General features: G+C 43.4%; 1 protein-coding gene across 3 annotated transcripts in view; it reads right to left on the bottom strand.

The window, feature by feature from the left end:
• The window catches only part of DOCK2 (dedicator of cytokinesis 2), a 1177826-nt gene that overhangs the window by 183146 nt on the left and 968052 nt on the right, over positions 1-26628 (bottom strand). For all 3 annotated transcript variants that reach the window (XM_044280877.1, XM_044280878.1, XM_044280879.1), the window contains 3 exons: positions 25013-25097; positions 11902-11988; positions 11641-11817 (listed from right to left, as the gene is read on the bottom strand). In XM_044280877.1, the coding sequence (XP_044136812.1) occupies positions 11641-11817; positions 11902-11988; positions 25013-25097 (349 nt within the window). The remainder of the gene's footprint in view (positions 1-11640; positions 11818-11901; positions 11989-25012; positions 25098-26628) is intronic.

Below are 26628 nucleotides of genomic sequence, written 5' to 3'. Positions count from 1 at the left end.
TCTGTACTTCCTTGGGCAACAAGGGGAACACACAGCAGTTCCAACAGAGGCAGGGCAACACTCTCCAAATCCTGGGACAGTTTCATGACACCCCGCCAGCACCCTCACCCTGATGCATGGCCTAGTGTCGCAAGGAGGGAAAAGTTTTGGAAGATGGTGAAGGATTATGTAGCAGACCATGTCAGCATCCTCAGTGATCCCTTAGTGCCTTACAACTACTATTGTCCAAGCTGGACAAGAGGCACGAACTGGCGCTCTATGCCTTGGAGGTGCTGGCCTGTCCTGCCGCCAGCATTTTGTCTGAACGGGTATTTAGTGCTGCTGGTGGCAATATAACAGATAAGCGTATCCGCCTGTCAACTGAAAATGCTGACAGGTTGACTCTTATAAAAATTAACAAGGCTTGGATTGCCCCTGACCTCTCGACTACACCAGAGTAAAGTTGATGAACATAAAGGCACTTTAAATGTGTTGTTTATAATGTACTGAATACACTGTATTTCCATGCACCCCTTCCACCATAAACAAGGGTATATGGTTGAATCCTCCTTCTCCTCTTCCATCATATCAACATGCTTAGTCGTCGCTGTGACAAACCACCTGCCAACCCCGTCGTACTAATCCACAGTTGCCATACAGGTCTCGTCCACTAGAGACTTCTGGAGGAAGCGGATGAACATAAAGGCACTTTAAATGTGTTGTTTATAAATGTACTGAATATTCAGTATTCCCATGCACCCCTTCCACCACAAATAAAGGGTATATGGTTGAATCTTCTTTTTCTGCTCCTCTTCCATGATATCAACATGCTAATTCGTTGCTTATAATGCCCTCGTCTATATGCCCTCGCAAATTATTTTTTAAAGGTTTAGCTCACCCTCAGGCCTTCTCATATAATTTTTTACAGGGTCAGCTCACCCGCAGGACTTCAGCGAAAATCTTTTAGATGGTCAGCTAACCAGCATGCCCTTAGAAAGTGTGAGGTGCTTATACTGCTCTGCAGAGCACTAGTGAGACCTTATTTGGAGAATTGTGCGCAGTACTGGAGACCATATTTCCAGAAGGATATTGATACTTTGGAGAGAGTTCAGAGAAGAGCTACTGAACTAGTAAATGGATTTCAGGAAAAAACTTACCAGGAAAGGTTAAAGGACCTTAACATGTATAGCTTGGAAGAAAGACGATACAGAAGGGATATGATAGAAACTTTTAAATACATAAAGGGAATCAACACAGTAAAAGAGGAGAGAATATTTAAAAGAAGAAAAACTGTGACAAGAGGACATAGTTTTAAATTAGAGGGGCAAAGGTTTAAAAGTAATATCAGGAAGTATTACTTTACTGAGAGAGTAGTGGATTCATGGTATAGCCTTCCTGCAGAAGTGGTAGCTGCAAATACAGTGAATGAGTTTAAGCATGCATGGGATAGGCATAAGGCCATCCTTCATATAAAATAGGGCCAGGGGCTATTCATAGTATTCAGTATATTGGGCAGACTAGATGGGCCAAATGGTTCTTATTTGCCGACACATTCTATGTTTCTATGCCCTCACCCATAATGTTTTAGGTGGTCAGCTGAGCAGCAGACCCTCACCACTAATGTTTTTGAGGGTCACCAGCAGATCATCAATCATACTTTTTCCGTAGACGATGTCTGCTGCGGACAGTTGAATTATCCACGCTACATCTGCTGTGCAAAGTGTGCGGATATAAAAAATAAAATATTTTAGCCGGACAGCTCACTAGCAGGTCTCAGCGGAAATCTTTTCAAGGGTAAGCTCACCAGCAGGCCCTCAGCAGAAAACTTTTAGAGGGTCAGCTCACCAGCAGGCCCTCAGCGGAAATCTTTTCGAAGGTCAGCTCACCAGCAGGCCCTCAGCGGAAATCTTTTAGAGGGTCAGCTCACCTGCAGGCCCTCATATATATGTGAGATACAGTGTACCTTTGCCGTAGACGCTGCGAACAGTGTCATTACCTATGGTACCTCTCCTGTATAACATTTCCTCATCCTAAATATCTATGACATTCCCTGCAATTTTTTAGTACTCATTCCAATGACAGGGCCTCTTAGAGAGTCGGGAGTGGGTAATTTGCGACCCCTGCCTTTCTTGGAAGTGGTAGCCATAGCTGTTACTCAGGCTCCCTCTTCAGAAGTGAACCCTGATTCCCCGTTACCCATGGTCACCATGGTAGGCTCATAAAAAAATATCGAAAGTTGATAGGGCAGACATCCAAATGGATCGTCGACATCAGGGGACGTGCAATCACCCAGAAATTATCTAGAGTCAACAAAGCGGCAGCAGGCCTACAAGTCTAGTCTCACTATCCAAGAGTCTGGTCAACACAATCCTCACCACCGGGGGTCATGTAACTACTTAGCATGGAGGAGTATCGTTGGTTATCGGAATGAACCACACAAATCATCTCGATCCATCTGCTCACAACGGCTATGCACCACCACCCACAGAATCGAGAAAGAGGTATCAATCTGTCAATCCTTTCCGTGTCCGGTAAGGTTTCGGGTAAGTCGGGAAAGATTTCCTGTGTGTAGTAAAATTAAGCCACAGGCTCCACTCCTGGTGGTGCCCTTCCGTCAATTCGTTTAAGTTTAAGCTTTGCAACCATACTCCCCCCGAAACCCAAAGAGTTTATTTTCCCAGAAAATGTGTGGCGGGCAATAGGAATAACGCCGCTGGATCGCCTGTGGGATCGTCTTCGAACCTCCGACTTTCATTGTTGATTAATAAAAACATTTCTGGCAACAAATGCTTTGGCTGTGGTTCGTCTTGCGCTGGTCCAAGAATTTCACCTGTAATGGTACAATACGGATGCCACCGGCCATCCCTCTTAATCATGGCCCCAGTTCTGAAAATCAGCAACATTTTTGGCTGAACTTGTACTTTATATACAAGTAAATATACAGGAAATAAGGTGTCCTAACAATTTTTACTCTACAATAGATTTTATCTTTGGTTTTGTGCGTATTATTGTCAGTCTATAAAAAAGGAGTACTACTCGGACATTGCTCCCAGCAGCGACTTAGGAGTCCAAGATGCATGCATACATCCTCCCCATGCTGTTCCCGACCGTTTCGGTGGTGTTTCCATCAATTTCTGAACTTTTCATATGAATCAGGCACCTCGGGTCCTCCCATTGACTTCCAATAAACTCGGGAGCTTGGTAGAGCACCTGAGCATCCTGATGTGTTTGGCCAGAGCACCCAAGCACTAAGGTGCTCGATCATCACTTGTACTGAGGGATCATTGAGGACACTGACACGGTCCGCTATGTACTCCTTCACCAACTTCCAAAATGTTTTCCTTCTTGTGACACTAGTCTGTGCATCAGGGTGAGGGTGCTGGTGGGGTGTCATGAAACTGCCCCAGGCTTTTGAGAGTGTTGCCCTGCCTCTGTTAGAACTGCTGTGTGTTCCCCTTGTCTCCGCTCCTCGGTTGGCCATGGAACTAAGTACTCTGCCGCCAGAGTTGTCAGCTGGAAATTTTTGGAGCAATTTTTCCACAAGGACCTTCTGGTATTGCACCATTTTGCTAGTTTTCTCCACCACAGGAATGAGAGATGAAAAGTTCTCTTTGTAGCGGGGGTTGAGAAGGGTGAACAACCAGTAATCGGTGTTGGCCAAAATGCATATTATGGGAGGGTCACGGGAAAGGCAGCATAACATAAAGTCAGCCATGTGTGCCAGAGTCCCAACAGACAAGACATTGCTGTCTTTATCAGGAGGATGACTCTCAATCTCGTCATTCTCTTTCTCCTCTTCGGCCCATTCATACTGAACAGATGGAATAAACCTGCTATGGGTACTTCCCTCTGTAGCAGAAGCAACCGTCTCCTGCTCCTCCTCATCATCATCCAATTTGCGATGAGAAGACAAACTGAGGGTGGTCTGGCTATCACCCTGTGTACTGTCTTCCCCCATACCCACCTCTTCCACATGCAAAGCATATGCCTTCATTGTGAGCAGCGAGCATTTCAGTAGACACAGAAGTTGGATGCTTATGCTGATAATAGCAACATCGCTGTTCACCATCTGTGTTGATTCCTCATAGTTGCGTAAAACCTCACAGAGGTCAGACATCAATGCCCACTCGTTGCTTGTGAAGAGCGGAAGCTGACTTGAAAGGCTACGACCATGTTGCAGCTGGTATTCCACTACTGCACCCTGCTGCTCACAAAGCCTGGCCAGCATGTGGAACGTAAAGGTAAAGCACATGCTCATGTGGCACAACAGTCGGTGAGCTGGCAATTTCAAGCGCTGCTGTAGCGCTGCCAGACTGGCGGCAGCTATAGATGACTTTTGGAAATGGGCACACGCGCGGCGCACCTTCACCAGTAGCTCAGGCAAATTGAGGTAGGTTTTGAGAAAACGCTGAACCACTAAGATAAGACGTAATCTAGGCATGGGATGTGTCTGAGCTTGCCGAGTTCCAAAGCCGCCACCAAGTTACAGCTATTATCAGAAACAACCATGCCTGGTTGTAGGTTGAGTGGCATTAGCCACAGCTCAGTCTGGTCCCTTATACCCTGCCACAGCACTGTGGCGGTGTGCTGTTTGTCACCTAAGCAAATAAGTTTCAGTGCGGCCTGTTGCCGCTTCCCCACTGCAGTGCTACACTGCTTCCAGCTACTGACTGAAGACTGACTGGTGCTGCAAGATAAGAATTGGAAGAGGTGGAAGTGGAGGAGGTGGTGGAGGAGGAGAAGGGGGGGTTGCAGCCACTAATGTAGGTGGTGGCAGAAACCCTGATGGAAGTAGTTCCCACAATCCTTGGCGTCGGTAACACCTGTGCCATCCCAGGGTACGACTTGCTCCTGACCTCCACAATGTTCATCCAGTGTGCCGTCAGGGAAATCTAGCGTCCCTGGCCAAAAGCACTTGTACATGTGTCAGTCGTTAAGTGGACCTTTCCAATAACTGCGTTGGTCAGGCCACGGGTGATGTTACGGGACAGATGCTTGTGTAAGGCGGGGACAGCACACCGGGCACAATAGTGGCGGCTGGGTACTGTGTAACAAGGAACTGCCGCCGACATCAGACTGTGGAAGGCCTCAGTGTCCACAAGCCTAAATGGCAACATTTTAGGGTCATCGATTTGGAAAGGTGTGCAGTTAGTGCTGTGGGTAGGTGGCTGGGTATTTGCGCTATCGTTAAAAGGCCTGGGGTATGGACATCTGTACGCTGGGACACAGAGGTGGATGTGCTAGCTGATGGTGCTTGCAAAAGTCCAGGTGCAGGATGGGATGCATCCGGGCCAGCACGTAACACAGGGAAAGAGGAGGCAGTGGTGTGACCCACAGACACTGATTGTGGACCCAGGCATTCGGCCCACTTATTAGCGTGCTTTGATGCCATGTGGTGGATCATGCTGGTGGTGGTGAGGTTGCTAGTGTTCACGCCACTGCTCATTTTGGGATAGCACAGGTTGCAAATGACAATTTTTTTTGTCGTCCGCACTTCCATCAAAAAAGCTCCAGACTGCAGAACACCTACCCCTTGACAAGGGAGATTTACACAAGGGGGTGCTCCGGGAAACAGTTGCGGGCCTGTTAGGTGTGGTCCGCTTTCTCCCTTTTGCTACCCCACTGCCTCTTCCAGACGGTTGCGGTGCTGCAGATCCATCCCCCTATGTATTTCTGTGCTCGCTCAGCTTGTCACCTTCCCAGGTTGAGTCAGTGATATAATCTTCCACCACCTCCTCTTTCACTTCCTCAGTCTGGTCATCCTCCTGACTTGTTGACCTAACAACCTAACTTATTGACAACTGTGTCTCATCCTCATCATCAACCTCTTGAGACACTTATTGCCATTGACTTATTGCCAACTGTGTCTCATCATCATCATCCACCTTGTGAAACACTAATTGCCGTTCCCCACCGCCATCTTCTTCTGACTGTGGATGCTTAAGAGTTGGGAATCAGGGCACAAGATCTCATCATGTCCATCTTCAAGCGGGCTTGGCGAGTGGCCCAAATTAAGGAATGGCGCTGAAAAGAGCTCCTTGGAATATCTGAGTGTGGGATCACTTGTTTGCAAAGACTCTCCATGGTGGGAGGAAGGAGGATCAGGGTTAGGATTCTGTTGACCAGACTTTTGCCTACGGAGACTGGACTTTGTAAAAGACAGGGTGGTGCTTAACCGACAGGAAGCATTATCTGTCGCAATCCACCACTCGCACTGGTCTGACTTTGAGAGTGGTGTCCTGCGCCGCCCTACAAACTGGGACATGAAGATAGGTATCGTGGATGAGTGTGTTTCTTGTGCTCTGGCAGCAGGCACATTTTCACCACGCCAAGGGCCACGGCCTCTGCTTGCTCCATCAGCAGCACGGCCACTTCCCTGTCCCTTACTGCACACCTTTATCAATCATATTAATGGGAATATATCAGGGGTGGCCAACCCGTGCGGCTCTTTGCTTCTTCAAGTGTCGCTCTAGTTGTGGAGCCGGGGAGCAGTCAGGCCTGCTTACTCTCCACCCCATGCTCAGATCTCTTTTCCTGATCGGGCACTGTTGCAACTTTCCAGCTCACTCTTTACTACGTCCTGATGCACACAGTGTAAGAACGTAGTACATGGAGACACGCACTATAACCTGACGTTGTGCTCATCAGGTCACAGTGGAGAGCGTGTCAGTAGGGCTGATTGAATTGAGTAATTCAACATGGAGTTCACCCGCCGGCTGTCGGACAGTAGCTTCATCGCCAACCTCCCCAATGGCTACGTGACCGACTTGCAGCGCCCCAAGCCCCCCCAGCCGCCCTCACCCACCGGGCCAGGCAGTAGCAGGCAGAGTGGGGCGGAGGTGGCGGGGGCTTCTTCTCTTCCATCACCAACGTGGTGAAACAGACGGCGGCCTCGGCGGGTCTGGGGTAGAAGAGTGCAGGGGGCCCTGGGAGGAAGTCCTGTATTCTGCTAGTGGTAGATGGTGAGTCCTTGGCCATTATATGTGCGCACTGGATCATGGAGGGGCCCCGATGTACACAAGTTGTTCCACATAGACTGGGGGGAGCCCCTGGGGCAACTGGTATATCACACTAGTAGAAATTTGTTCCAATGGCATTTGTCACTCTGTGTAGCTGAGGTAATGCAGCAAAACTGCAAACAAATGCTGCACTACCTAAATGCACTATATAGAAAATATATTATTGGTATATCAGACCCCTACTTCAATCACTTTTTTGAGGGGGCAACTGGTATATTACACCAGTAGAAATTATTTGTTCCAATAGTGTTTGTCACTCTATGTAGCTGAGGTAACGCAGCAAAACCACAAACAAATGCTGCACTACCTAAATGCACTATATAAGAAGTATATTATTGGTATATAACACCCCGCTTCAATCACTTTTTTGGGGAGGCAACTGGTATATCACACCAGTAGAAATTATTTGTTTCAATAGCGTTTGTCACTCTGTGTAGCTGTGGTAACACAGCAAAAACGCAAATAAATGCTGCACTACCTAAATGCACTATATAGAAAGTATATTATTGGTATATCAGACTCCTGTTTTAATCAGTTTTTCGGGGGCAACTGATATATCACACCAGTGGAAATTATTTGTTCTAATAGAGTTTGTCACTCTGTGTATCTGAGGTAATGCAGCAAAACCGCAAACAAATTCTGCACTACCTAAATGCACTATGTAGAAAGAATATTATTGGTATATCACATGCACCTTCTGCAACTTCCCAATTAGGCTCCGGCCTGGTGCACCTGCCCGACCCTACCACCCTTGCGGAATGGCCTGCCTCTTCCTCTGCCTGCTATTTTCAAAAGGAACCTGTGACAAAGTCCTTATAGAAGAGCAGTATTTGTGGAAGAAGGTACATCACACCCCTGTCTCAATCAGTTTTTTTGGGGGGGCAACTGGTATATCACACCAATAGAAATTATTTGTTCCAATAGCGTTTGTCACTCTATGTAGCTGAGGTAATGCAGCAAAACCGCAAACAAATTCTGCACTACCCAAATGCACTATATAGAAAGTATATTATTGGTATACAACACCCCTGCTTCAATCACTTTTTTGGGGGGGCAACTGGTATGTCACACCAGTAGAAATTATTTGTTTCAATAGCCTTTGTCACTCTGTGAGCTGCGGTAACACAGCAAGAAAACAAACAAATGCTGCACTACCTAAATGCACTACATAGAAAGTATATTATTGGTATATCAGACCCCTGCTTCAATCAGTTTTTTGGAGAGGCAATTGGTATGTCACACCAGTAGAAATGATTTGTTCCAATAGCGTATGGCATTCTGTGTAGCTGCAGTATTGCAGCAGAACCGCACACACCGGCTGCACAATACAAATGCTCTATAATATACGCTCTATGTTAGAAAGTATATTATAAGTGTATTACACCCTTCAGTAAGTCACACCTATCGATAGCACACCTATACCAGTCCTTAAAAGGACTTACGTGGCCCTATTAGCTAGCATTTGTTGTTTCCTAATAGTCTGTCCCTGCTCCACACAGCAACCTCTCCCTACACAGGCAAAAGATTGAATATAAAATGGCGGTCAGATCGGGTTTATTTATAAGGTATGTGGTATGTCCTTGTGCTGAAACGTCCCAATTTGCTGTCCTTTACCACCTTATGGATGTGTCATGGGTCAAAGTTCTTCACAATGTAAAAGAATATGGTGCAGGTGGACATTGCCATATGTTCACCCATTCGGCGAACCGCGAACTAGCAAAGTTTTCCGCGAAATGATCGCCGGGCGAACCGCAAGGCCATCTCTACTGTTAATGACTGTAAACGATTATTCACAAAAACGTGGGACCTAGCTGAGATGTTCTAAATACCCCAATTTTTTTTTTTATCTCTGTTAAGTATGTAGAGATCCTTCATTTAACTATGCAGCAAACAAGTTTCCACTGTACATACTGATGTCTGCAAGAAACTCTATATATTATTATTTTTTTTTTTGTGGGCTGAGAGAGCTGTTGGGAGAATTCTGTTGACCTTTAATGACACTGTGTCAAGTTTTATTTGACTTGTTCTTTACGTCTTCCTGATATGACTCATATACAGGTGCATCTCAATAAATTAGAATATTACTGAAAAGTTAATTTCAGTAATTGTATTCAAAAAGTGAAACTCATATTATATAGTTTTATTGCATACAGTGTGATCTATTTCAAGCATGTATTTCTTTTAATGTTGATGATTTTGGCTGACAGCTAAAGAAAACCCAAAAATCACTATCTCAGAAAATTTGTAACATTGTGAATAAGTTCAATATTGTAGACTCATGGTGTTACACTCTAATCAACATAAAACACCTGCAATAATTTCCTAAGCCTTTTAAATGGTCCTTTGGTCTGATTCAGTAGGCTACACAATCATGGGGAAGACTGATAACTTTAAATTTGTCCAGAACACTGTGATTGATACCCTCCACAAGGAGGGTAGGCCACAAAAGGTCATTGCTAAAGAAGCTGTGCTGTATCCAAGGATATTAATGGAAAGTTGAGTGGAAGGAAAGTGCGTTAGAAAAAGGCGCACAAGGAACACAGATAACCACAACTTTGAAAGGCTTGTCAAGAAAAGGCCATTCAAGATTTTGGGGGAGATTCACAAGGAGTGCCACTGGCGTCAGTGCTTCAAGAGCCACCACACACAGACATATCCAGGACATGGGCTACATCTGTCGCATTCATTTTGTCAAGCCACTCATGATCAATGGACAATGCCAGAAGTGTCTTACCTGGGCTAAGGAGAAAAAGGACGAGACTGTTGCACAGTAGTCCAAAGTCCTATTTACAGATTAAAGTAAATTTAGCATTTCATTTGGAAATCAATTTCCTAGAGTCTGCAGGGAAATTTGAAAGGCACAAAATCCAAGTTGCTTGTGGTCCAGTGTGAAGTTTTCACAGTCAGTGATGGTTTGGGGAGCCCTACAATCTGCTGATGTTGGTCCACTGTGTTATGTCAAGTCCAAAGTCTGCGCAGCCGTCTACGCTGAGCACATTATGAGCACATTATTTTAGAGCACATTATACTTCCCTCTGCTGACACTGCCAAAAGTACCAATACCTGGTTTAATAAGCACAGTATCACTATGCTTGATTGGCCAGCAAAATTGCCTGACCTAAACACCATCTATGGGGTTTTGTCAAGAGGAAAATGGGAGACACCTGACCCAACAATGCAGATGCGCTGAAGGCCACTATCAATGCAACCTCAGCTTCCATAACATTCAGCAGTGCCACAGGCTGATCACCTCCATGCTACGCCACATTGATGCAGTAATTTATGCAAAAAGAGCCCCAACCAAGTACTGAGTGCATATACTGTACATACTTTTCAGTAGGCTAACATTTCTGTTTTAAAAATGTTTTAATTGATCTTTATATAATATTCTAAATGTATGCTATACTAACATTTGGTTTTTCGTTAGTCTAATCATCAACATTAAAATTAAAAAAAATGCTTGAATTAGATCTCTCTGTGTGTAATGAATCTATATAATATGTGTTTTTGAATTTAATTACTGAAATAAATAAACTTTTTGATGGTATTCTAATTTATTATGCACCTCTTTATTAGTGATGAGCGGCAGGGGCAATATTCAAATTCGTGATATTTCGCAAATATTTGGGCAAAATATTTGCCATATATTCACAAATTGGAGAATTCGTTATGTCAGTCATTATTTTCTTCATTGTGTAAATTGGCAATTGATAAAATTTGCAATACGAAAATATTTTATACGAAAATTCCTAATCAACAGTACTCCTAAAATCAAAGATAATGCAGCCTTCGCATTGGCACACAAGCTAGAAGCAAGGAGGGATCATGTGTACTGTTTAAAGTTTAAAAAAAATATCTTGAATATTCGAAATTACGAATATATATCACTATATTCTAAATATTAGCGAATTCTCGTAGTGCCGATATTCGTGATCAACACTACTCTGTATTGACCAAATGCTTGTCTATTATGTTATTCTTAATTTTCTTGTTTCCAATATACAAGTCTGTATTTGACTTCTATTCATTCAAAAAATATTTTTTAAACAAAAAAAAAACAGGGTCACTTATCTGAACTGATCCATTTATTTTGCTAAAATCATTACTGAACTAAGCATCTCCAGTGCAAGATAAGTGCTGAAGTCCAACTAATATGCTATGAGAGCAGTAGTCCTGTTACTCATGGGATCTCCCAGTCCCCCTTCCCCTGACAGTCAGCTTTCTTCCTAAACACAGTATCAATGAAGAATAAAAAGAGAGGAATATTCGTCATTTTGTTCCATCTGAAGTCATGATTCCTCCCTGCTTAAGTTGCTTGTGGGCCAATGACTATCATGTGTTCAGATGGAAAAAATTACGAATATTCTAAAAACAAATGTATAGCACTATATACTATAGTGCCATATATTTGTTTTTGACCCACACCTGTATTTAGCTCGCAATATTTGGCATATTACGCGATCATTATCTTGCCAATTTTCACGTAAAAAAGAAAGAATGTAGAATATAACGAATATCCGAATTTGTGAATATATATTCTACAAAATATTTGCGAAATATCACGGATTCGAATATGACCCCTGTCGCTCACTAGTTGCATATTGGTGAATGGAATATTTGCATAGTATATATCATTTCTTACCTTTTCATATTTTGCAAAGCCACCCATGACTGCTGGATCAACAATTCCATTCAGGCACATGGAGAGTGGGTTAATTGGCAGATTTTCATCTCTCTGGTATTGATTTATAAGCATTAGTATCTTCTCATTGGTTGCGGACATAGTTTCAATTGCATTATCAAGAGGACTCATGGTTGTCTAGAAAGAAAGGAAAGCTTGCAAATTTAGTAAAAAATTTGAAATGTCTCAAATGCCTTAAAGCAAAAAGTATATTGCACGTACATGTGACATTGATGTAACCTCAAACCAACGTAGTATTCCAGGTAACCTGTAAGCTGTGGCAAATGTTGTTCTTTCAATCCACATGGACTGCAAATAGAAATAACAAAATAACGTTAATGTGTATATTTTCATGGAAAGCAACAATGGCCTATTAATAATTGCACCAGAATTAATGGCTGGCCTAGCTGGACTAGATTCTGGTAATATTTATGGCACTTTTCTGGTGTAAATTAAAATACCACATTTTTCAGACTAGAAGACACATTTTTGCCCCTAAAAGCAGAGGGAATAGCAGGTTGATGGCAGTGTTTATTATGGTGTGAATGCTAAGGACTGTTTCCAGTATGCAGGAGGTGCAGGGAGTGATGAGTAAAGCAATGAACTGGCTGTACTCACGGTTCCCTGCTGTTCTTCTGGTCCCCAATCTGGACTGTGTTCTGACCACATACAGCATCAGGACGTAGTGTACATAGACCCACACTATGACCTTAAACTGTGCGATGTCACAGTGCAGGGCGGGGCCTGGAAGTAGACCTGGAAGTGGTGAGTGCAGGATGAGCGGATCTAACAGGAGAGGTAAGTTATTTTATTTATTTGTCTGATGTAGCTTGGGTGTCAGATCTTAGTAGGAATTGGGGGTCTGATCTGAGATCTTAGGAGGAATAAAGGTCTGTTATGGGGGGTCTGATCTGAGGGGTTTCCGGATTCCACCATGCTGAAAACCCTCTCTGAGATGACACTGGAGGATTGACAAGACAGTAAAGCGAGAGAAAGCTGGGCCAGTACTGGCCACTGTTCCAATCTAGCTGCCCAGAAGTCCATGTGGTCAGGGAACACAGTATGTATCACAGAAAGGCCACAGCCCAAGAAGGGCAGAAACTTGTTGTTAAGTTAGGGTACTTCCCCACTAGCGTTCTTTTCCGGTGTTGAGTTCCGTCACAGGAGCTAAACAATGGAGAAAAACTTATCAGTTTTATCCCAATGCATTCTGAATGGAGAGCATTCTGTTCAGGATGCATCAGGATACATCAGTTCAGTCCTTCTTAAGTTTTTTGGCCAGAGAAAATACCACAGCATGCTGCAGTTTTATCTCTGGCCAAAAATCCTAAACACTTGACTGAATGTTGGCATTAATTTCCATTGGGCATTAAGTGTTTCGGCAAAACGGATCCGGTTTTCTGGTCTGTGCATGCGCAGACCTTTAAAAATGCAAAATAAATAAATACTGGATCTGTTTTTCCGGATGACACTTGAGAGACTGATCCGGTATTTCAATGCATTTGTCAGACAAATCCGCATCTGGATTCGTCTGACAAATGCTATCCGTTTGCGTGAGCCGGCAGGCAGTTCCGACTATGGAACTGCCTGCCGGAATCCTCTGCCGCAAGTGTGAAAGTACCCTTAGGAGATTTCTGTTTCTTGATTTGTGTCAGTCTTACTGAGCATGTTCATAAGACTGTACTGGCTGCTGCTTATTTTAGCAGAGACAGTGGGAGAGGGGTAACTTGTCAAAGGGGTAGAGAGTGGTCTCCTGGTCAGACACATGGGTGGCAGGCATCTGCCCGCTGAAAGCTGCAACAAGCTGTGCAAACAGTGTTTCCTGGTGATGCAGCAATTTGGCCTCCCTTTTGGCAACAGGAAAACATTCCCCCATTTTGCTTTGCTAGCGAGGGTCTAAAACACTGGCTATATGGCAAATATCAGATTGCTTAATACCTGTCAGTATGTAAGCATGCATGCAACTTACCATGCTTGCCAGTGTGCCTCAGGACCAAGTTCTTTCTGGCTCCACCTCCCACTAGGATGATTATTTGTCATGACTAGAGATGAGCAAAGTTTTGAAAATTCAATTCGGCAACATCGCCGAAGTTAGCCAAGAAATTTAATTTGTTACAAATTAATTTGTCATGAATTTCTATAAATCAGGTATACCCAGGCCAGTCTGCCTTTGGGTAGGGCCAGGCAGAGCAGCCGTGCTGTGGGCAGTTTGTGGTCAATTAGCCTACAGCTGCCTTTCATTTAATAATAAAGATTGTTATGGCCGCGCTGCACCTTTAAACAAAGGCTGTTGCTGGTATGGTTGGATGGCTAGTTTGGCTGGTTGGGTGAAGGGACAAAATGTATATTATTGCTGTTCTTGCCTGCAATCTCCTGCAGGTTATTTGACAGTAAAAACTGAATATTAATCAGTAGGGATGAGTGGATGTTCGAGGTCGATGGGTTTGGCCGAACTTTGTTTCAAAGTTCGCTTCAGGTCCCGAGCTTGACCCTGAGCACTGAACCCTATTGGAGCCAATGGGGACCCGAACTTTAGGGCTGAAAAATGTCTGTAAAAAAAGTCAGGGCTGAAAACGATCCAAAATGGGGGTAAAAGCAGTACAATTGCCCTGCAAACAAATGTGGATAGGGGAATGACTTAAAATAACATAAAATACATAAAAAATAATAATAATTATAATCTTGAACCAGGAGGCGTAGGTCCAAGTGAAGTAGATAGTTAAGGAGGATGTAGACATGGCGGTGTAGGTGGAAGAGGAAGCCAACACTGTATTTGTTTTGTCTGTTAATTCTGGGTGACCTATAGCCATTTTCATGGGTGATGCTGGTATACTTCTCTACTCTGCCAATATAAGACATAATAATCTTGAGCCTTGAGGTGAAGGTCCAAGTTGAGAAGGTGGACATGGCGGTGTAGGCGGATGAGGCGGAGGAGGTAGCCCAATTTTATTTTTATTTAATAATCTTTCATTTTTTTTGTTTAGTGGAGGTCCCAAAACATTGGCAAATGGCAAAGAGAATGCACTAACTGTGCTGGAGTATAATAATTGCTAGTTGCGGACGGAATACCTAATTTCAGCCATGCTAACCCTTCCTTCTGAGGAGGTAGCAACATTTTGTTGTTAATTTAATAATCTTTCTTTTTTTTGGAGGTCCCAAAACATTGGAAAATGGCAAAGAAAATGCACTAACTGCGCTGGAGTATAATAATTGCTAGTTGCGGACGGAATACCTAATTTCAGCCATGCTAACCCTTCCTTCTGAGGTGCTTGCGGTTAGAGTTGAGCGGACACCTGGATATTCGGGTTCGACGGGTTCCGCCAAGCTTTACAAAAAATTTCGAGTTCGGAACCCAAACTTGACCCCGAACCCAAACCCCATTGAAGTCAATTAGGATCCGAACTTTTGAGCACTAAAATGGCTCTAAAAATGTAATGGAAAGGGCTAGAGGGCTGCAAATGCCAGCAAAATGTGGTAACGAGCATGGTAAGTGCTCTGCAAACAAATGTGGATAGGGAAATGATTCAAATAACATAAAATACATAAAAATAAAAACTAATCTTGATCTAGGAGGACGAGGTCCATATGGAGCAGGGGTTTGTATACGGCAAAATTGGTAAAATGTCACCTGTCAATGTAACAGATGTCTTTTTAAAATTTATGTCCCTGTCACCTATGCAGAGCAGAGGTTTAATAACAGCAAAAATGGTCAAATGTCACCCAAGAATGCAACAGACAAATTTGTTAAATGTTTTTGTCTGTCTACTAGGTAGAACAGAGGTATATTACACCCCAAAATTAGTAAATTTCACCCAAATATGTAACAGACAAAATAGTGTTGTTTTTTTTACCTGTCTACTAGGTATAGCAGTGGCATATTACACTTAAAAATTGGTGAATTTCACCCGAATATGTAAAAGACAAATTAGTGAAATGACATAAAAAAATATACGTACAAATTCCCAAAAATTATCTTGATTTATGAGGTGGAGGTCCATAAGTAGTAGAAGTTTGAGGAGGCGGTGGAAGCGGCGGTGGAGGAGGACAAGGTAGCCAACACTGCTGCTCTTGTCTGTGATAACGCCCCCTGCCGTGCTTAACACACGTTCAGACAATACACTGGATGCAGGGCAGGCCAGCACCTCCAAGGGCAACCTCAGGCCATGTGCCCAATTTGGAGACCCAGAAGCTGAAGGGGACAGACCCTTTATTCAGTACGTGTAGGAGTGTGCACACATACTGCTCCACCATGTTGCTAAAATGCTGCCTCCTGCTAAGACGTTCCATATCAGCTGGTGGTGCTGGTTGTTGTGGCGTGCTGACAAGGCTTTTCCACATTTCGGCCTTGGTAACCCTGCCTTCTGAGGTACAAGTGGTGCCCCAGCTGCGTTGGCAACCTCTTCCTCCTCCTCTGCCTTCGCCTTGTGCTTTCACAGTGCATCTGCTGTCAGGTGGGAATGCCACCAGCAGCGCATCTACCAGCGTGCACTTGTACTCGCACATCTTACGATCATGCTCCAGTGGCGGAATTAAGGACGGTAAATTGTCCTTGTAAAAGGGATGCATAAGCATGGCCACCCAATAATCAGCACAAGTTAGAATGTGGGCAACTCGGCGGTCGTTGCGGAGACACTGCAACATGTAATCGCTCATGTGTCCCAGGCTGCCCAGAGGCAACGAAAAGCTGTCCTCTGTCAGAGGTGTATCGTCTGTGTCCTCTGTATCCCCCCAGCCATGCACCAGTGATGACCATGAGCTGGTCTGGGTGCCACCCTGCTGTGAACACAGTTCCTCCTATTCCATTTCCTCCTCCTCATCCTCCATCTCGTCATCCTCCAGAACTGTGCCCTGGCTGGACAATTGTGTACCTGGCGTTTGTGGGTGCAGGAACCCACCCTCGTAGCCACTTGTGAATGACTGGCCAGAAAACCTATGAAATGATCCCTCTTCCTCCTCCTGTGCCACATCCTCTTCCTTCATCGCCAGAAGCATTTTTTCAAGGAGGCATAGAAGTGCCATATTAATGCTGAGAACGCTGTTATCAGCACTGGCCATGTTGGTGGAGTACTCGAAACAGTGGAACAAGGAACACAGGTCTTGCATGGATGCCCAGTCATTGGTGGTGAAGTGGGGCTGTTCCGCAGAACGACTTACCCGTGCGTGCTGCAGCTGAAACGTCACTATCGCCTGCTGCTACTCGCACAGTCTGGCCGGCATGCGCAAGGTGGAGCTCCACCTTGTCGGCACGTAGAACATGAGGCGGTGAGCTGGAAGGCCGAAGTTACACTGCAGCGCTTACAGGCAAGCAGCAGCATGGTGAGAATGCCAAAAGCGTGCACAGACAGCCTGCACTTTATGCAGCAGCTCTGACATATCGGGGTAATTTTTTAGGAACCTCTGCACCACCAAATTCAGCACATGTGCCAGGCAAGGCATGTGCGTCAAACCGGCTAGTCCCAGAGCTGCTACAAGATTTCGCCCCTTACCACACACCACCAGGCTGGGCTTGAGGCTCACTGGCACCAACCACTCATCAGTCTGTTGTTCAAGGCCCGTCCACAGCTCCTGCGTGGTGTGGGGTTTGTCCCCCAAACAGATACATTTTAAAACTGCCTACTGTCGTTTACCCCTGGCTGTGCTGAAGTTGGTGGTGAAGGTGTTACGCTGACCGGATCAGGAGCCGGTAGAGGAGGAGGAAGCGGAGAAGCAGGAGGAAGCAACAGGAGGCAAAGAGGAGCGCCCTGCAATCCTCGGTGGTGGAAGGACATGCACCAAACTGCTATCTGCCTCAGGCCCAGCCGCCACTGCATTTACCCAGTGTGCTGTTAGGGAGATATAACATTCCTGACCGTGCTTACTGGACCACGTATACGTAGTGAGGTGCACCTTGCCACAGATGGCGTTGCGCAGTGCACACCTGATTTTGTCCCCCACTTGGTTGTGCAGGGAAGGGATGGCATGCCTGGAAAAGTAGTTGCGGCTGGGCACGACATACTGTGGAACAGCCACCGCCATAAGGCTTTTAAAACTCTCTGTCTCTACGTGACAGAATGACAGCATTTCAAAGGACAGTAATTTTGAAATGCTGACATTTATGGTCAGGGATCGTGGATGAGTACTTCCTATTTAGCTCCAGTGTTTGGGAGATGGAGAGAGGAACGCTTCCGTGGGACATTGTGGAGATGCTTGGTGACCAAGGTTGCTGGCAGATTCTCTGTTTGCGGGGTGGCAGTTGCCACTGTCACTCCAGAAGTGGATGAAGAGGCCAAGACTGCATCAGAAGAGGAAGCAGGAGGAGCCAGAGACCTTTCTTTGTTTTTGAGGTGTCTACTCCACTGCAGCTCGTGCTTTGCACTTAGATGCCTGATCATGCAGGTTGTGCTAAGGCTGAGAACGTTTATGCCTCGCTTCAGGCTCTGATTGCACAGCGTGCAAACCACTCGTGTTTTGTCGTCAGCACATTGTCTGAAGAACTGCCACGCCAGGGAACTACTTGGAGCTGGCTTTGGTGTGCTCGGTCCCTTGCTGTGATGGGCAGTAGCAGGCGTACTGTATAGGGGACGGACGCTCTGCTTATGCACCCTGCTCCCTCTTCTGCTGTGCTGGTGGCTCTGTGCGACCACCGTCTCTTCCTCTGAACTACAAAGGTCACTCGCATGACCTTGATTCCATGTGTGGTCGAGGACCCCATCATCCTCCACTTCATCTTCCACCAAGTCTTCATCCCTGCCCTCCTTGTCGGTCTGCACACTTTCGAAAGCCCCAGCAGTTGGCACCTGTGTTTAGTCATCATCCGAGACGTGCTGTGGTGGTCTTCCCATGTACTAATCTTTAAACATAAGTGGTTTGGCTTTGACGCACTCAATCTCTTCCACTTCTAGGTGGATAGCTCTGGGATACCCTGCTAGCAGAGTCATCAAAAAGCTGAAGAGACTGCTGCATGACTTGGGGCTCAGACTGCTTGGCTGATTTGCAAGGGGGTGAGGTGAAAAATTGATGGACATCGGCTGCAGGTGCTAACGCTGATCTTTCAGCAGGAGACTGGGTGGGAGACAATGTAAAGGAACTGGAGGCACTGTCAGCAACCCCATCTACTATCGCCTGCACTTGTTCTGGCCTCACTATTCGTAGAGCCGCATTAGGCCCGACCAAATACTGCTGAAAGTTCTGTCACCTACTCGCACCTGAGGAAGGTGTTTCACTTGTGAGTGTAGCTGTCACATATCGAACATGTCCTCTCCCTGCAACTGGAGCTCCACCAGCAGCACCACGACCGGAACCACGTCCCTTATTTGACGCTCTCCTCATATTTCTCAAATTTAGGATCTTGCCCAAAATGGGTGTTTTTTAAATAACAAAATTGAACACCAGGATCTAACGCGTGTATCTCACACTGACAGATGCAAAGTGTTTTATTAAACCCAGAATATTATTGCTGTATTTCAAGCTTGTATGTTACACTAACAAATGCAGCATAGGCCCCAGATGTAGGGGATTGCCAAAAATGGGTGTGTTTTTTAACCCAGAATATTATTGCTGTATTTCAAGCTTGTATCTCACACTGACAGATGTAGCAAAGTTCCAAAATGGGTGTTTATTAACAGAATAGAACACCAGTGTCTAAAGCGTGTATCTCCCACTGACAGATGCAGCAAAGGCAGTAAAATTAGTTTTTTGCCCAAAATGGGTGTTTTTTTTAATAACAGAATTGAACACCAGTATCTAATGCATGTACTGTATTTCACATGGGTGTTATTAAACCTAGAATATTATTGCAGAATGTTATTCTTGTATGTCACACTAACAAATGCAGCATAGGCCCCAGATGTAGTGGATTGCCAAAAATGGGTGTTTTTATTTTAAACCCAGAATATTATTGCAGTATTTGAAGCTTGTATCTTACACTGACAGATGCAGCATAGGCTGCAAAATCATAATTTTCCGCTAACTTGTGACAAAAAATAAAAAGTTCTATGAACTCAGTATGCCCATCAGCAAATACCTTAGGGTGTCTACTTTCCGAAATGGGGTCATTTGTGGGGTTTTTCTACTGTCTGGGCATTGTAGAACCTCAGGAAACATGACAGGTGCTCAGAAAGTGTCATGGTCTTACCTTCTTGCTGTCCTCCTTCGTTTGACATGTGCTGGCGGCCATCTTGGTTTCTGGGTTTCTTGTAGCCTCCCACCCTGCGGCTTCTCCTTCCCACTGGGAGGAGCTGGATGCCTAGCTCATATATATAGGAGGTCTGTGGCTTCAGTTCCTTGCTTGGTCCTCCTGTGTTCACATGCTTCTAAGACTGCTGCTGCTTCTGGTTCCTGATCCTGGCCTCGTCTGACTACCCCGCTGGTTCCTGATCCTGGCTTCGTCTGACTACCCTGCTGGTTCCTGATCCTGGCTTCGTCTGACTACCCTTCTGGTTCCTGACCTCTGGCTTCGCAAGACCCTGATTCGGTTTAGCCATCCGTTTGGACTTTTGCTTACAGCTTGATTTTCATTAAAGCCTTCTATTTCCACTTATCTCTGGTTGTACGTCTGGTTCATGGTTCCATGACAGAAAGTCAGGGCTGCTTCAAAAAGCGGAAATTCACATTTTTGTACCGTAGTTTGTAAACGCTATAACTTTTACCCAAACCATTTTTTTTTATCAAAGACATGTAGAACAATAAATTTAGAGAAAAATTGATATAGAAATGTAGTTTTTTTTATTTTTTATTTTACAACAGAAAGTGAAAAATTTCATTTTTTTGCAAACATTTCGGTAAATTTTGATTAATAACAAAAAGAGTTAAAATGTCAGCAGCAATGAAATACCACCAAATGAAAGCTCTATTAGTGAGAAGAAAAGGAGGTAAAATTCATTTGGGTGGTAAGTTGCATGACCGAGCAATAAACCGTGAAAATAGTGTACTGCAGAATTGTAAAAAGTGGTCTGGTCATTAAGGGTGTTTAAGCTAGGGGGGCTGAGGTGGTTAAAATAACAGAACAGAACACCAGTATCTAACACGTTTATCACACACTGACAGATGCAGCAAGGCTGCAAATTTAGTTTTTTGTTTAAAATGGTTGTTTTTTTAAACCCAGAAAATTATTGAAGTTTTGCAAGCTTCTATTTCACACTGACAAATTGTAGTATTTCAAGCTTGGATTTGAAATAAAAAAGTGGCAATAAATCGCCGAACACCAAACTTAAACCCGAACTTTTACTGAAAAGTTCGGATTCGGGTCCGGGGTCTAAAATCCTAAAGTTCGGTACGAACCCGAACTTTACAGTTCGGGTTCGCTCAACCCTACTGGCCGTGCCCCATCTGGTGACTTCCTTCACCTTGTGATTCCACTGAGCCCCTGTTTTCAGGTAGTAACACTGACATAGAGGAGGATGATGAGGCAGTAGAGGAGGAAGCAGAGTAGGAGGCAACAGGAAGCACCAAGAAACGTCCATCAATCCTCGGTGGCATAGGATGTGCGCCAAACCGCTTTCCCCTTAAGGCCAGCCAGAACTACATTTACCCAGTGGGCAATTAGGGAGCTATAACGACCCTGCCCATGTTTACTGGTCCACGTATCTGTGGATATGTGGACCTTGCCACTGATGGCGATGCGGAGCGCACACCTGTTTTTTTTATGCCATTCAGGGCCAGGGCTCTCGAGTGGGTAGGTGGGTACTACCTCTTTCGCTCCAGTGTTTGGGTGATGGACAGCTGAATTCTTCCATGGGACAGTAAATTGAACAAAAATAATAAATGCCTGAAACTGATAAATACTTCATTAACAAAAGAATATTGATTATAGTACCTTTCTTTATTCCCTTCCATTTACCTTTCAGTTCCCTGCTGTGCACTTTTTTCTCTCCTACTCCGTCTCCTCCCTGTTTGTCATACTAAAGGTAACACTATGAATGTTAATCTACTGTATTTACCTGTTATTTTATACTTTTATGTATCTCCCCATATTATAACTATTAGCATTTTTGCTAAACAGAGAATTATACTGTAGAATACTATAAATAAATCTATTGTGTGAAAAATTACAACAGCCTCTAGAAAACCCTTGTTGGCCATTGCCACTGTAGCGGAGAGCAGGTGTAATTGCAACTTTTTCATCCCCATTAAATTCAGTGGGAGAGCTCCATCCTATTCACTTGAATTGCAATGTTGATGGCGAGCAGATAAGCAGAGAAGAAAACACTGTTCAGTAGTTGGCTCCCCGCTGATCTGATATTGATGAGTTATCCTGAGGATAGGTAATCAATATAAAAAATGCGGACAACCTCTTTAAAAGGTTTACAGTATATTATATTAATGGGTTAAATGATTATTACTAATAGTGAAATTATTATTATTATTTGAACAGCTCATTTAGTGTGTGATTGTGTGCGTGCGTGCGTACTTAAAACTCAAACTTTTTTTCACATTTTGTTATGTTGAGGCTTTGTGCTTAATTTTTTTAATAGTTTTTTCCCATCATTTTGCACTCAATAACCCTTAATTATTTTTGTGTTATTAGTTTAAGCAGACTGTGATTGCCTATTGTTGTGACTTAGATGAAGATCAGATCACATTTTATGACCAATTTGTGCAGAAATCCATATCATTCCAAAGGGTTCATATACTTTTTCTTGCAAATGTACATTACCCTGATTCTGCATTTTACAGAAATACCCCATATGTGGTGGTAAACTGTTCTATGGGCACGTGACAGTGATCAGAAGGAAAGGAACACTATATGGATTTTAGAGTCAGATTTTGCTAGAATGGTTTTTAGGTACTATTTTGTATACAAGAGACCCTGATGTATCCCTACAATGGAAACCCTCAAAAAGTGACCCCATTTTAGAAACTACACACCATAAAGAATGTATTAATACATTACGTGATACTGAGCACTTTGACTCCCTAGGCGTTTTATGGAATTTGGAAACACTTTGAAAATTAAAAGTTCAATTTCTTCCAATAAAATGTTGCTTTAGCCCAAAAAATTTTATTTGCACAAAGGGTAACAGGAGAAAAAGCACCACATAATTTGTTACCTATTTTCTCCTGAATGCGGCAACACCCCATATGTCGTGGTAAACTGCTGTAGGGTCTCATGGCAGCACTCAGATAGGAAGAAGCGCCATATGGCTTTTGAAGCAGATTTTGATGGATTTTGTTTACAGGTGCCATTGGTTTTTATTTTTTGAGTGATTGTCTAATGTGGGAGTTCACTTTTTGCAGGATGATGTTTTCATTGGTACCATTTTGGGGTACATAAGACTTTTTGATCGCTTGGTATTACACTTTTTGTAAGGAAAGGTGACAAAAAAATGGCTATTTTGGCATAGTTTTTCTTATTTTTTTTACAGCATTCATCTGAGCTGGCATCTCATGTGATTTTATTTTATAGAGCAGGTTGTTACAGACGTGCCGATTCCCAATGTGTCTATTATTTTTGTTTTTGTTAAGTTTTACACAGTGAAAGCCTTTTTGAACAGAATAAAATCTTGTTTTTGTGTTGCCATTTTCTGAGAGCCATATTATTTTTTATTTTTTGGGCGATTGTCTTAGGTAGGAGCTCATTTTTTGTGGAATGAGATGACAGTTTGATTGGTACCATTTTGGGGAACATAAGACATTTTGATCGGCTTGGTTTTTATAGCGTTCACCTGATGGGGTGGATCATGTGATACTTTTTATAGATCCGTTCGATACGGACACGGTGATACAAAATATGTATACTTTTCTTTTTTTTCCATATTTTTTTACAACTTTGTAAATTAATTTTGGGAAAAGGGCGCTTTTCTTTACTTGAAACTTTACATTTTTATGTAAAACTTCATTTCTTTACTTTTTTTTTTTGTCCCACTCTGGGGTCTGTTCCCCTCTCCAATGCATTACAATACATCTATATTGTAATGCATTGGCTGTAAGTGTATTAGACTGAGTAATACACTTACAGTTTCCTTTCTGTGAGATCCAGAGGGCTTACAGGAAAGCAGCCACGATGCCTAAGCATCAGGTCCCCGTCACAGCAGCGCAGGGACCCGATGTCAGCTCCCTCCCTCCACAGTCATTGCACGTGCTGCAGTCAGCGATGACCACGGCACATGGTTAATGCACCGGCCGTCCAATCAGCGCGCTGTAGTACTATGGCGCTGGTATTTTAAACACAGTAGCTAGCGCCGTACCTGTACGGCGCTGGTACTCTATGGGTTAAAGAAACTGATCCAGCATTTTGCTAAAGGGATATGTCACTAGTTTATGTCACCCTTAGTTAGGATAAGGGAGATCCTATCTGCCCTAGAGTATGTGTAGAGATGAGTGGATTATTGAAAAGTTAGATTCGGCTGATTCGCCGAATTTTACCCAAAAATTTGCTTCGCGTGGCATGTGGTGACGTCATACGTCACTATGAACGGGATTTCGGCCGAGATCTTCAATCAAGATGGCGCCTCGCGGCCGGCCTGTCGCAAGAAAATGGAGTTCAATTTTTTTTGTTTTTTACATTATTTCAGGTTAAATCGACTCGCTACCACGAAGCACGAGGAAATCCGGCTTTGATGCGAATTGAATTTATCCGGAGATTCGGATCGAATTACACTTCGTGGGATTCAATTCTCTCATCTCTATGTGTGATTCTGTCCAGACAGAAATCTTAGTTCTAACCTTCTGAACTACAGGGATTACATTTACTGTCACATATTCCCTTATATCTGCTGCAACTTTAATCCTCAGATACTCAAAATATTTTTTATCTAGACATCAGAGATCTTCCAAACCTTTAACTTCCTGTTTATCCAAAGACAAAAAGACAGATTTTCCCCATTTTATCTCCAGATCCAACAGGAACTAAAATGTTAAATGGCATCTATTACCCTGGACAATGTGTTCACCATGTCACTAAGGCAAAGTAATGTGTCATCCACATAGAGGCAGGTTTTGTACTCAGTGCCACCAAAACCACTAATACTTTATTATTCCCTAATACAACTAGCCAATAGTTCTAAAAAAAATTGCAAGTAGATTTGGGGAGAGGACATCCCTGTCTTGTCCCCCTTGATAGATAAAAGCTTTCTGATAATTCTTCATTGATATTAATTCTTGCTATTGCTGCTGAATAAAGACGTTTAACCCATTTTATAAAATCTGTCCCCATAACTTTACATAGGATGTTCCATCCTGAAAATTACTGATCCCAGTGCAGAAAAACAAATCAAATATATATTACATATCAACTATTAATGGTTGAATAATTCTAAGGTGATGTATTGTTAATAGTTCTACATCCAATATTAAGCAATACTTATGGACTTTTTAGTAATATAAACAATAAAATATCCCAAATGGGTATACTTACAGCAAACTCGTTCTCAGGATCAATAGTGCCCTTCCGTATAGGTCTTGAATAGTGAAATCTCTGCACATAATTTGACTTGTAAAAGCTAAAAGATATCAAGGACAATCAGCCGAAGTGCATAACATAGTATATTTTCCAGTGCAATATCACATTCTCATTTAATGAGTCATGTCCACACTTATATATTCTACTTTTACAGATAAAATGTATGCAAAATATTTGAAAGTGTCTTCCTGGAAAAAATGTACAATATATTAAGTAACAGGGATAATGCTAACACTTATGTTTAATATATTTTAACTTAGCTTTTATCATTTTTTTCAACTAGCTGTAAAATTCAAAATTATAATCATATAACACTGTGCTCAGAGCTTTGTTCAAGTTAAGTGCACAGCTATAGCAAATCAGTCACCATACTCTTCCAACTAGGCCCAGTGTTCTTATAATTTCTAGAATAAAAGTTCACACTAAAGATTCTTATACTTTAGTACATAGTAGCATAGTTTGTATAGTTGAAGAAAATACATATCCAAGTTTAACCAAAGGATGGGATAAGATATGAATTAAAGGGGTTATGTCAAGAATGAAAGTTATTCCCTATCCACAGAATAGGGGATAACTAACTGAATGGTGTGGGTCCGTTCACTGGGATCCTACTGACATTAAGAATGGGAGTTTAATATTTCTATCCTGATGGAGAACAGGTTGAGCATACACCCTGCGGCTCCATTAATCCCCTAAAGATCTGCCAGAAAGAAAGGGGCGTAGCTATAGGAGGTGTAGAGGTAGCAGTCGGGCCCAGGAGCCTAAGGGGGCCAAAAGACCCTTGTGCCACATAAGAAGACAACGGTATTATAGAAAGTGCATGCTAGTCAAGTTACACCTCTGGCTGGAGGGAAGGGGTTAGGTCAAGAAATTTGGCTGGAGTGTGTGTTTGTGTGTGTGTGGGGGGGAGGTTGATTGTGCTGTTTTTTGTCTCGGGCAGCATGAATGCTATGTGCTTCCCTGCCCCCTGGCTACAAAGCACTGAGGGAAGGGGGCCCAAGCTAAACTCTTGCACCAGGGCCCATGAACCTTTAGCTACTCCCCTGCTTACTGGTCTATAATTTCATGGGGAAACCAGAGTCATTTTTTAATATGGGTATGACATTTGCCTAGAGAACATCTAACAATTATGAACAGAGGCACAGCGGTAACTGAACTGAGTGTTTTAACAACTCTTAGGTGTAATCCCAGAGCCTTGTTCTCATTTCTTTTATTTAGCCTAGCACTGACCATATCAACATTCAGCCATTTAAGTATATCACTGGATGTATTAGAGGGTTTGTCCCATGAAAAATATTCTACAGTTTTCAAACCAGCACCTGGTTCTGAATTCCTATGTAACGGCATGGAATTACAAATTTAGCATAGCCTGTATCTGCATAGCGCCACCCGCTGTGTGTTTTATTAAATTATTTTTCCCTGCTGACTGAGAAGGCCGCACATGCTCAGTTACATATTTCAACTGCCTCCTGAGCTGTGATAGGGAGAGCTGAGACACAGCCCCTGAGCTGCAGCAGAAAAGACCCTCCCCTTGAGCTGTCAGCTTGATATAAATCTAGCAGAGCAATGAA

Source organism: Bufo gargarizans, chromosome 2 (genome assembly GCF_014858855.1).
Source record: "Bufo gargarizans isolate SCDJY-AF-19 chromosome 2, ASM1485885v1, whole genome shotgun sequence".
NCBI classification, from domain to species: Eukaryota; Metazoa; Chordata; class Amphibia; order Anura; family Bufonidae; genus Bufo; species Bufo gargarizans.
The sequence above is the reverse complement of the archived record's forward strand: the minus strand, read 5'-3'. Positions and strand labels throughout refer to the sequence as shown.